General features: G+C 39.8%; 1 protein-coding gene across 1 annotated transcript in view; it reads right to left on the bottom strand.

Annotated features, from left to right (window-relative positions):
- Window positions 1-1,978: 1,978 nt before the first annotated feature.
- fstl4 (follistatin-like 4) overlaps window positions 1,979-13,343 on the bottom strand; it is a 196,128-nt gene continuing 184,763 nt past the window's right edge. The window contains exons 15-16 of the mRNA XM_069174883.1: window positions 6,874-6,983; window positions 1,979-6,678 (exon numbers count right to left, since the gene is read on the bottom strand). Coding sequence (XP_069030984.1) covers window positions 5,976-6,678; window positions 6,874-6,983 — 813 coding nt within the window. The 3' untranslated portion in view covers window positions 1,979-5,975. The remainder of the gene's footprint in view (window positions 6,679-6,873; window positions 6,984-13,343) is intronic.

Genomic DNA, 13,343 nt, shown 5'->3' with positions numbered 1-13,343 from the left:
GTCTTCATTGTAACTCCATTGTTATAAATAACTGCAGTACAGTTACCACATCTGCATGGGTCTGACTGGCTTTAAACCATCAAGTAGTTATTTCACCAATTAACACTGATTTGTGGCATTCAGAACTCACTTTGTGTTTGTGGGGGTTTCTTTATTAATAATAAAGAAATATTTTACTTTGAAGCATCATTTTATTCTGAAGAGGGAAAGTGATGTTTAAATGCTGATTTTGTTCTAAATTACAGCCTGGTGGATGGCACGTGAATAGAAATGATATGATTTAATTGCCGTTTTCAGGAGGCTCATATGAAACAGGGAAACCTGATAGTAACAGATGTAGCCTTTGTGCTGAGTTCGGGCTCTTTCCCATTCGAACATGGACAGTTTCCCAGATTATTTCACTCTATCTTTTCCCTGTTTCTTTTTGTGATTGTCCCAAATGTCTGAAATTAGTCCCAATTATGTTGTTTGACTGAGTTACATCAAACTGAACTGTAGTTCAACTGTAATTTGAAACAGGTGTGAACAGGACGGTAATTGTCTCTTACCGCACTGATGTTTGGCTCCAGGAAGTCTTTTATTCTCTCTTTCACTCCTTTTTGTCACTCTAACACTGATGGAGAGTGTATCGACGGCATCCCTCGGCATAAACGTGCTGTAAGTAATGGTCCTGGATTGTTGGAGCGTGCTGAGCACAGAAAGACAATAGATTTCAGGAACTTATACAGGAGTGAAGGCCAGGCGGCTCGTTGCCAGCTCATCAACAGGCTGAGGCCATGAAGGGGCGGAGAGGTGGGCAGGGACGGGGGATAAATGTCACGTCGTGGGCGGTGTCACGTCACAAATATCCAGTAATTTTATAGGTACTAAAATTTGTCAGTCTGTCTCACCCTGTCAGCTATAAAACTTTCAAGGTAGACTGACAAGTGGTGGGTGAGTGTTTTTGGAGGTCTTATGTGAAATTCAAATACCATGACCTCCAACTGTAAAGACTATTTAAGTTGGGGTGCAACTGACATCACTTTCAGTTCAGTTAATTACTCTTAGTTAAGTATTGTCTTGATTAACTCATTTGCCTTTTGGCCCAAATCTTTACATGATTGTGAATTCTCAAAGCCCAAGTTGACAATGGATGGTATTGCTTTGTCAAACCAACCATCAAGAACCAAATACACTCCGTTTAGTATCATGTAACATTAATTGAGGCTTTATCTTATAGGTCTCTATTTTCAGAATAGTTCCTTTGGCAGGCTCACAAAAATAACCAGGTAATTTGCTGGAAGGAAGGTCAGCTGAACTTGCAAAAATGTCTACAGGCATGGCTAAAATTCAACGTATGAAAAACAGAGGTATTATAAATGAATAATCAAAGAAAAGTTAAGTAGTTTAAATTGAGCAGTACATAGATTTTTCATGGAATTTTGGTGGAAATTGTCAGGATCTTTAAATAAAGCATTACCACTACAACAGTTTGTATTGATAAACTGTGTCGATAAAGAAAGTATGATGTCTTGGAACTTTTTGTCTGACAAACAGTGCAAAAGCAGTAAAGATCTGCTTTATATTTGCAAAGATAAAAAACTGGAGCCAAACAGTTAAATCCCCACATTATTAAAACAAATTAGAAGGAAATATAATTAGCAAAATAGTGTGATAACGAGATAGATTGATATGAGGGCAATATAATCAATTCGAGACATTTGGCAGCAGTTGACAATTTACTTGTTGATGATTGATTGTTTTAAGTCACAATTTGTTTGCAGAAGATTTGTTGCTTTTCTTTGTCACACATGCCAGTGAATTGAATAATTTTAGGTTTAGACATCACTTTATGCTCTAAGAAGCTGTAATCAGACATTTTGGAGATTAACCAATTAATGAAGAGAATAATCTGCAGATTAATGGATAATGAAAACAGTCGGTCCTTCTTTGGCAGAAAGTGACTCGGGGACTATTCAAGACGCTGCAAAAATGATTTTTACAATATATTTAATTCGATTTTTTTTTCTTACAAAACAATTCCCTCATAAACCAGAACACACAAAATGCATAAAGAAAACTGTACAGTCAGTTTTGTCATGTCTGAACGTGTTCTAAACATGATCAATGTTATCTACAACAGTGGTTCCTATCAATGTCTATCACACCAAGCGGTTCAGCTCTGCAGCCCCTTACTCGAGGGTTAAAGGAGAGGTACGGAAATAGTCATGTGACACTGAAGGTAGATCCAAACAAACATGAGCTAGCCAATAATGTAGTTATATCAGCGAGCGCAGGTGCAGTGTCTTTGTTCTTGCTCTCCTTGGCTTTAGTAGCGATGTCTTACTGCTGAATGGACCGTAAGAGAGAAGCTGACAGATGTGACAATGAGAGGGCAGAAAAGTGACTTTTTCACAAGCAATTGTAAACCGAATGTGACTGTGAGAGATCCCTGAGGGGATCGATGGTTATCATGTCGAAGATCTATTGTCATTACATGCATGTCTCGGAGCTGTCCAATACTGTGGGTGACTCACTGAGAGCCATTGGGGAGCGACTTTGGACGGTGTAGTGACTTTCGGAAGCATCAGAGCCCGATTCTTTTTTTTCACTGAGACGGAAAACTAGATTAGACCAATTTGAGAGCATTCAAAGAGCATACATGTATGTCAGATATATATATATTTCTCTCCTCAGTGCAACAGTGGTCTAGGAAACAACATTAAGTCTTTGCCTTCAAAAATTTCGTCAGATAGGCTTTCATGCCAGAAAGGGTCTTCATGGCAGATTAGCAGCTAATACCGAAGAAGTCACAAACAAGAACGACAAATCTGCCTCACTCCTGCGTTTACTTTTTTCTTTTCTTACACAGCTTGCTTTCTACCCTACACATTGCATCGCATTGGGGAGTTACAGGCACAACTACTTATTAGGAGATGATTACTAGTCAGTTTTAGGTTTCTGTTTGTGGGGGGTGGGGGGTACACGCACGAGCAGATACAGTAAACTCCATTCACAAGACTCCAGTTGGATTTACAGTGGTTCACTTTTCCTATAGGACTCTCGCTACACATGCTAAAGCTGGACTTTGACATCTTGATCTGTGGAGATAAGTGTGACTTCAACCTCACTTTTTTTGAGCCGCCAAAAAGGTCAGCAACTGCAAAATCCCAAAGGCTGTGAGTATTTGTGCCGCGATGACGAACCATGTCCGAGATTTCCTTTCTGCGCAAGAAAGTAGTTCCTCTGTCCTTTCGTGCTACCGTTTGTAAAGTACAGCTGATTTCACTCAACAGCAAGTTCACACCGGGCCTCATGCAAGAACATTTACATATTAACTGCACGAACGTGTCGTAAATCGCTTGTTTCACCTTTTTACAAGGAGGCACAGGTGCATGAAATTTCACCATTAGCTCCATCAACAACTTTCATTGCAGATGCACTCTACTAGTGGGAAAGTCTCATTCACAAATGTTACCTAAATAGTAAAAGGAAGAACTTCACACTGCAGAGTTTCAAGTCCTGCTCTTGGAAACCTGCTAACACAATTAGCAAAGTCTGAAATAATCAGAAAATAATTATACAGCTGCCAATGACGAATCGTCAGAGTAGCGTACCGTGGCAGAAATAAAGAGGGAATAAACTGATGTGATGTTAGTGGAAGCCAAAAAACATCTTTCTGAAACAAACTGGTCCATGGTCATTGGACTGTCAGAGATATGCAGGATAATATTATGGCCCATTGTTGGTAAATATTACAGTGCTGGGTGTTTTACCATAAAATGATGCTGGACAAAGACCCTAAGGAAAAAAAAAAAAAACCCTGCTGTACTTATAAGTTACTGAACCAAAATATGACGACCTGGTAAACTGAACAATAATTTTGCTCTGAGCGTTTCTTGGGTACATATTTTAGTTGCATTTCCTGTTAAACTTAAACTTCAAATTTATTCAGATCAATGCTTTCCAGGTCAAATTGGTATTTCCCCTCTCTTGAGAGACTCGCACTCTCTGCAAATGGCTCTAATGTCAGATCTGGACCGCTCGTTAATGTCACACACAAACAAATCCGTTTGTATAGTTCTTGCTTGAGGCCCATCGTGTTTTTCTTTCATGTGTATCTGTATGCTATTTGATTCTCACTTTTCTGTGCTTGCGAGAGAAGCTCATTTGAAAATGTTCTTTTACCGGCTGACTATTTGTAAAAGCTAGAAAATTTGAGGAATACAATGTTTGAACAGTTCCTTCATCTTCAACCACTTAACGGATTTTAAAATGAGTATTCAGTAAGGTTACTAATTTCAAACTCTACCAAAATCTTCTCAATGAAAATCCTCGCTGCCCCTGAATTCTAGAGGAAAAAAAGAAAAGAAAAATCCATTGCCCTGACACTGGCACACATTTGCGCCCAAGAGTGTCGTCCAAGCTAAGCGTTCATGTGTAGGTCGGCACTACTGTCAAGAGGCAGAAATGTTTCAGAGCCATTATGGTTCTAGTAATTTCTGATAACATTATTACATCTGCAGAGAAGCTGCAGTGTTATTTTTGCTGCTAATGGATCATCATTATGATGATTAGTGCGAGTGGAAAAACACAGTTACACAGAAGATGATGCAGTTCAACCACACACAGAAAATATCTGCTGTTGTGATAGACGAAGAGTTGCTGGTGTTTATTCGGTTACTGCCTGCAGACAGATTTTTTTTTTTTTTTTTTTTTTTTTTTTTTTTTTCAAAAGTAGGTACACAATTCTTGAGAAACAATAGTGAACACAGCTGCACATTTATGTAGTTTGACATGTTCCTGGGAACAGGACAAATGTTTAATACAGTACATATTGCTAATGCCTGCAAAAATGGATCCTTATGTTCGAAACATAGCCTGCCAGGCTTTGAGAATATCTAGTTTTTGATGTTGACGTTAACTAATAAAAATATACTTTATCCGTTACTAATTACTATGTGAGAAGTGTTAATCCACCTGACTTGGAGTTTGATCTCGATGCACAGCTCTCTGAGAGCATGTACAAATGCTCACAGCCAGTCAGATAGCAGCGTTGATGGTACTTTGGCTCGGCCTCAGCATACGGGTCAGTATAAACCGGAGTCATTACCCTGAGGGAATCTGCTAAGTGGTATAGGTGGCATTTTCAGGCTTCACAGCACAGAGCTGTGCCGCAGGTTCAGAACAAATGTGCGAGACAGCAGGGGACAGATTACACCATTGCAAGAGGCCAGAAGATGTACTTTTCATTTCTGGTTAGGCTTCCTCTGCGACCAAAACACCCATTGTCGACGGTTAATGGACCAATTGGGCTCTTTGGATAGACAATGTAAATAGATGGTACTACATGTGTGCATAAAGCCAACCTCCGCTGGCATGAGGAGAATGAAAGCTTTCAGAGGGAGAATACAGTACAATACCATGACAAAGGCGAGTAAACGGATGGTGTTGGTAGCTTTTAGAAGGACTCGGAACACGCATACACTAAAGGCAGACAGGACAGACAGACAGTTTGTGGTGATTATATGCAGCACTGGTGAAAACGACAAACATTGTTGAGTAAAACAAAAATTGGAAAGCTTTTTAGTCTAAAAAAAGTGAGCATTGTGCATAGTTCATAGTTCGTTAATAACCTCTCGTCAGGTACCTATTTGCTGTGATAACATGGAAGGAAGTGCAATAATGTACAATTCTGTATAGTTAAGTGCACATAGATCACTGTTGCACTGAACGGCATTGACACTTTCTCCCAATAGGAATATCACAACAGGTTTTCTTAATATTTTCTCAATTTCTCTATTTTTAAGTGTACTTTTGTTACAACAAACCCAGGCATGTTTCCCTCTAGCTCAGTCCCAGGGTTGAGTCCACAACTTATGTTCACATAAATCTGAATAATAGGTAATTTGGCCTGATTTTTTTCACTTATATTTCCCTAATTCTACGTCTCCTGCTCTTCTTTTCTTTGTTTTTTGTTTTTTTGTTTTTTTTACTCATACCTCACCAACCCAGACAACTGTGTTCCCTCTCTTGATGTCTGAAACCTCGCAGTGCGGCGTTCTCTGTTTTCCGTTCAGGACAAAGAGGGACTCGACTGACGGTGTCACCAGGTACTGTCCGAACAACCCGCTGGAGACCACCACTCTGTTGGGGCCTCCCCAGGGCCAGGCCTGGGGGGCCAAGGGCTCCTTGACGCTCCGGAGAACCTCGGTGCGGCCCGAGGACAGATCGGCAAACAGCAGGTCCGTGCCTGAGCCCGAGGTCGCCACGACCACGTGCTGGTTGGACTCCGTGAAGGAGGGCTGGAAAACCAGATCGGAGACAGCTACAGGCTCGTCTATTTCCAGGCTCAGACCAAGCTCGCCCTGGAACGACACTGTCTGTACTACCAGCCTTGAGCTCCACCGGTCAGGTGTCACAATGTAGCGGCCGTCCGGTGACACAAAAGCCTTTCCTGTGACGTTTAGGTTCGGACCAATCACGGCGTCTGTCACGCTGTCGATGAGGAGCTGGGGAGCCGCTTGCAGAAGGCTCTTGGTCTGGCACTGGACGAAGTAGAAGCCACTCAGGTGTGTATAGGCCATGCTGACCGGTATGCAGCTGTAGTTCTTCAGGCTGATGGTCTTGACGCGGTGGAAGGTCTCCAGATCAATCTTGTGTACCGCAGGTTCATTTTTGAGGAAGACAAAGGCAAACCTAAATCGACAAAGTTCAAAGGAAAGGTTAATAGCCTCTCTGGATTTTTTGGGGCAGTGATTAATACACATCGAGACGCTCATTAGAATTCTCATTTGCTCTTCACTCTTTTGCTTTAGAAGGACAGTCGTAATGAGGGAGCCAAAAGGTCGCCTCTATTTTAAGGTCAGGGGTGGTGAATGTGTGCCGCTTTACCTCACGTGAGTGATGATGAGGTTAGTCGGAGGGATAAAGAAGTTGTTCACCCTCTGGAAAGTTGTACGGATGGCATGATGTACTTCACCCACACTGGCTTGAGGAATTACCTGTATACAATGCCAGGAGGAAAACGTAAATATTAAACACTACAACAAATATATGGACAACAAAGTTCTATTTAATCATTCAAAAATGAAGGATGTCGTAGCTCAAAACATTGATGGAAGTTAGCAGACCAAATTCAAAAACAATCATTGTCTCATTTGACAACTTTTTGAAAATAATTGCAAATTGAATATGAGAATAGTTACTCGAATTTCTGGAATATTTACAGCATTTAACTTTAAACTACATAGTCTACCAGATAATAACTGGTCAAAAAACTTGTTTAACTTTTACTCACAGAAAGTTAATTAGAGTTCAAAATGTCACATTATATTTTCTTCGCTGCTTCAACGTTATATTGTTGCAGAGCTATTTTCTGCATGCATGAACAATTAAAGCAATTTTCCCTGAAGTAGGAACACTACCAATGTAGGGAGAGACTTTCTTAATTTCCATTCCCATGACTCGAACTCGACTGATAATGAGGCTGACATGTTAGAATTTCTGTCAGTAATTGAGTTTGGTAAATGCAAGCAACAGTAAACACGTTTTTTTTTTTTTAAATAAACATATAAAATAACATTTTTGACAAAGATCCCTTGAATGTGGTTTGTAAAGAACATCTAACAAAAATAGATTTCAGTTTGAATTAACTCATTTATCTTGTATTGGCCGCCTTATGGATTGCTACCGATTTAACAGTGATATGTAGTCTTATCCAGGCCGGGCTGATAGAAATCTAACGACACGATTGTGTTCCACAGGAACCTGCAGCGGGAAGATCTGCTCTTCAGCTGCTGAACAGATTGTAGCGCCTTTTATTTATCGAACGTAGATGTAGTGTAAATAGATTGAACCAGTCTTAAAGGGTTGATTTAATAGGGATGCAGTCTGTGTTTAATATCTGTTTCATCTACAGAGCGCTCTACTGTAGTGTAAAACTGTCCTTCAGAAGACAATTTACATTTAATAAAAAGGAAATACTTGACTAAAGGGAAAATTCTTTAACATTTTCTGTTGTGAGAACCACATCTACATAATAATTAGGGGTCTGTGTAATGCTAGACTGTTAAGGATGATGAGAATTGGCCAGGCTGACATTAAGTAAAATATACTGATGAATATGCTCATAGGTAGCAAGATAAACGGTATCCTAATGAAATTATTTGTCTACCACAGCCCACTAACAAGTTTCAGCAGTAGCATTTATTAAACAAAATGTAGGGATCCTTATCAAAAGTTTTAATGTTGCAAAAAAGTGACTGGAGTCTGACTGTGTAGACAACCACACGTGTGACCTTTTAGCTTTGTCAGAATGCCTTGTTGCTAGTGAGTGTAAGCGAAATGAAAGCTCATATGTCAGGTCTTAACAGCCGGAGCTTGTTTAGGTGACACCTTCATATATCATGAAACGGATAAACATCTGCAGAATATGACTTGGGCTGATGAAACGCTGCCCTACCGCACTCCTCCGTGAAGCGTCTTATTCGGTGATTGTTGTCTCAGGAGCGCACACCACAATAAAAGCCCCATCTCTCATGTCATACACCTGGCACTGAATCAGCATGTTTGTAAAGTGCACTTTTGATGCGCCCCTGACGCACCGCCTTGTCCGTGACACGCGCTTCATCATGCATGCCTGCGTGATCAGGTCACAGTCAAGGACGAGCGAGGTGCTTTATGGGACCGTGTTTATTAAAAGCAAACAGTCACCGTCGGCCCCGTAATGCCGCTACTTCCAGGGTAAAACTACTTCTTCTCATTTTGTAGCCTCCACTTTTTTTTTTTTTTTTTTTTTTTTTCAGGAAAGCTCATTGAAACGGTTCTAGTTTTAGGGAGCTAGGCAAATGTTGCTGGAGAGCATATGGCATATTTTCTTAACGGGAAAGGGCAAAGTGTAAAATCTATTTTGATGTCAACGCCTACACGACTAAAGCTCAACCTCTACCTGATGCCCGGTGGGGGGCCAGACTTCACATTCGCTTCTCAGAACTATCAAATGCAAGGAAATAAAAATAGCAGTTTAAGTCGCAGAGTTCTTACTTCTGCTGCTTCACCGCTGCTGCTCTCCTCTGAAGTGTTCTTGTTTTCTCCTCACTCCTGAATATCTCATCCATTTTTAAATAAATAGATCAGCCTCTTTCTCACTGCTTGCGACACTTGAAAAGAATCCTCGTTAACAAAAAGTCATTACAACCGTTGCAGAATACAATGACGGGAGTTAATGAGGTTCAATGTACTATCACTCACGTATTATTAGGCAGCTGCTGTGGTCCGCCGAGCTGCAGGTGCTCTCAACTTAATGCCACCGGCTTCCCTTTGTTATCGCTCATCCTTGGATTTCATATCCACAGACTCAGCAACCAGGCCCAATTGAGTTTTTCTCTGCCCGTGCCTTGCTGCTTGACCTAATACCTGAGGGGGATTTGGTTCTGACTGAGTAGCTTTTTGCCTTTCAACAACATTCACTCTGCAGAAGCCTCGAGTAGTTTTTCTTTTTTAATTTCCCACCTAGCTACAGTACATCAAAATGAGATGGTATTCCTCAAATCCTCCTGTGTCTTTGTGTCATTTAGGAAATTCAATAAATCTTAGAAAGGCATTTTAATATTACCTCATGCAGCGCATGTAACACGGTTAGAAAAATGTTGCTTTTCTTGTATATTCTTAGAATTACTCATCTTGTTTCTCCCGGGGTGCAGAAAATGCACATGATGGATTCCTTGGAAGACTCAGAGGCTCAGTCGATGCACAATGCAGAATTTTAAAATTAAATGGTGAGCATGTTTTCTTCCCTAAGGCATATATCATATGTTTGTCAATGTATGCATGCAGATCCCGTATAGAGATCAGACATTCATGTCAAGTTCCTTTGGCACAATTGTTTGTGACTTTCCACCAAACAGGGATGGGAATTATGCTACACTACATTGAAAATTGGCAATCAAATTAAACGATAACGTGTTGTTTGTAGATGCCCCTGTCAGCAGGACTTTTAGGAAATAGTGCTAGTTTGTGGCTGGTGTTTAAGGAAAACCATTTTCAGATATGACACTTCTGTGGTTAAAGTTTGAAAGTGACTAAGGGTTGACTTGGCGAAGCTCGGGGTTTGGATTAAAGGACACTTACTTACTTACTTACTTAATGTAAAGGGACCTTTGTTGTTATGATTAAAGTGGTAAGCATTGGTCAAGGTTGGAGAATTTGATGGTGACTGTATGCTACATGAGAGGGAGCAAACAGTGGGTGAGCGATCCAACCAAAGGACCTCATTCCTCTGCAGACTTTGTGACTCTGCTACAACGTCACACTATTTCCACATTTGCTTACGTAAGACATACTTAAAACAAAGTCAGAATTCCTACGGGCACTAAAGGTCTAGTTCATTTAAATGAACAACAATTAGATATATTGACTGATATAACTAAAAACTTACAAAACATAAATGGTTACTTTTCCCTCAATAAACAGATTAAAATGTAGATACAGTGTGGAGGCACACTTCTTTAAACCAAAATGTAATTCTTGTACAGCTGCTTGTAGACAAAAATCAATGTTTGAAGTGTTTGGTTTCTTTTCAAAAATTCCAAAAAAATAATAAATTGCTTTGAAAAAGTTGTCTAAAAAGTGTGGGGTTTTGATTTTACCCAAACCTTTCAAGCAAAAATTTAGAATTAATTACGTTTTTTAATGTGAAAACTTATTTACAACGTCCTTGACACTGGAGAGAGATGAAGCTGACAGGTGACGGGTTCATAAAATAAGGTAGACAAAGGAAATTTGGATAAACAAAATAAAACTTAAACTTATAAAAGTGACTTTATGATAAAACTCCCTTTTATTTAGATAATTAAAAGATGGGCAGGGTTTTTCGGGCCTGAAGTCAAAAGTAGCGGTTTTCTGTTATAAAAAAAACTCTAATCACTTGTAATTATTTAGTTCAGAATGATAATCAGTCTAAAATATATCAGATGGGACATGCTGTGTGTGCGTGCACAAAGGGTAAAAAAAAAAGAAAGAAAAAAAAGAGAGATATGCCCAAGAGTTAAATATCTTCTTGGCACGTAGACATGGACTGGACTGACAGTCTGAAAGGCCATGTCTCTCTGGCCGGCAGAGATTCCTCCATTTGTCTTCTCTGATGAATAGACAATCACACTCCCTCCAATGTTTACACAGAGTTATTGAGCCATCCTCAAACTTGGCTGCTTAAAAATATCACCCAACACACTGAGATGAAATCATGCTTACACACATTTACACATCACGAGTGCTCAAATTTAACATGCACAAACACAGACACACTCTCATACGCATGTATGATCTGCTGAAGCGAAGCAGTGCCTCCAGTCGTGACAGGCCGCTGCTGAACAGGTCAATTACTTTCAGTCCAAATGATAATGACATTATCAGACCATTTATTTGGGGTGTGATCCATGTGGCCTCCAATCCATTATGTGGTTTCCCTGCAATTGCATTTTTGATTGATTCATGGCCTGTTCACTAATTATTCATTACTTCTGATCGACTGCAGGAAGAGGGGAAATGAATAAAATGAAAAATACAAAAATATATATTTCTGCACTTCAGACAGCAGCAACAAAGGGGAAAATGTTATGCGAGGCTGCTCCCTGTGCTGGTTTCAAATTACATGAGGAGAAAACTGTTGTTTGTGATGAAAAACATCTTTTCATAGAATGTTCTCCTTCATTTAAGATTACGACTCTCAGAGAAGTTTAACAACTCCAGTATAATCACAATGAGTGTGCTTCTTAACTGAGACAACTCCACAGAAACAAATCTCCTGCTGGTACACCTACACTCGATGAAGAAATGGGAAATGTACGCACATGCTTTCTATCTGCCTGTGCGGATTGTAAATCAACCGAAAACTGTTAAATCGCCCACACAGGTTGTTGTCTTTTTAGTATTCTTAGTGCTGCCAAACCGTAGTGGCACCTTAAGATCCAAAAGAATCTAACATCATGGTGTTTTTTTGTGTGTTTTTTTTTTTTTTTTAAGTTTATTAACCTTTAAGAATCAATGTGTTTAAATATGACCTTTAAAAGATGATCAGATTTTCACACAGGTCCTAAAAGTAGATTAAGAGACTCCAGCTAAAGAAATGAGAGAGAAATATTATACTCATTTATTTATTGCGGTATATGAATCCAATGTTACATATCTGGGGTTTGTGAAAGTATGTGAACCTCTGCTTTCAGTATCTTGGATGTGGCCCTTGTCCCCGTGTAGCAACTTTTAACCGTTCCTATTTACAGAACTGCTTCAACTATGAGATGGTTGTGAGGTTCCTCACACAAACACACCATTCGATTAAGGTCAGGACTTTGACTTGACTATTCCAAAACATTAACTTTATTTTTCTTCAACCATTCTTTAGCAGAACGACTCTGTGCTTTGGGTTGTTGTCTGGCTGCATGACACACTCTCTCTTCAGATTCTTTTCATGGACAGAAGTTCTCACATTTTCCTTTAAAATATGCTGGTATAATTCAGAATATATTGTTCCATCGATGATGGCAAGCGATCTTGGCCCTGATGCAACAAAACAGGCCCAAACCATGATACTACCACCACCATGTTTCAGAGATGGGATGAGGTTCTTAAGCGGGACTGCAGTGTTTTCCTTTCTTCAAACATAATGCTTCTCATTTAAACCAGAAAGGTCTATTTCTTTTGTCTCATCTGTCCACAAAACTTTTATCCAGTAGCTTTTTGGCTTGTCCACATGAGATGGGCAGCAGTGGAGAGCAGTGGCCTTCTCTTTGCAACCCTGCCGAGCACAACGTTGTTGTTTAGTGTCCTCCTAATGGTGGACTCATGAACATTAACATTAGCTAATATGAGAGAGTCTGTTGCTTAGAAGTTACCCTGGGTTCCTTTGTGAACTCACAAACTTTTACATGCTTTGTTCTTGGAATGATCTTTGTTGATTGTCCACTCTTGGGGAAGAGACATGGACTGTAGATTGGTGGAGTCCCAACTCTACAGAGCTGGTTTTGTGACCATTTCTCAGCCTAAAGAGCATCAACAACTCTTTTTCTGAGGTCCTCATAAATCTCCTTTGTACACTTCCACTAACATGAGTTGTTAAACTCAGGGTTTGATAGATCCCTGTCCTAAAACAGGACACTCACTCACCCCTGATTATCATTCTATTGACTGAAAACACGCGACTCTAATTTAACCTTCAAATGAACTGCTAATCCTGGAAGTTCACATGCATTTGCATCCCATAATCATAAATAATGATGGAACATTTTCCTCAAATAAAAGACCAGGTATAATATTTTTCATCTCATTTCTTTATTTAGGTTATCTTTTAGTGTGGAAATCTGAAG

The sequence above is a fragment of the Embiotoca jacksoni genome, unplaced genomic scaffold (genome assembly GCF_022577435.1).
Source record: "Embiotoca jacksoni isolate LCO1_2020_lvr unplaced genomic scaffold, fEmbJac1.0.p SCAF_62, whole genome shotgun sequence".
In the NCBI taxonomy this organism is placed as follows: Eukaryota; Metazoa; Chordata; class Actinopteri; family Embiotocidae; genus Embiotoca; species Embiotoca jacksoni.
This window is presented reverse-complemented; position numbering and strand designations above follow the sequence as displayed.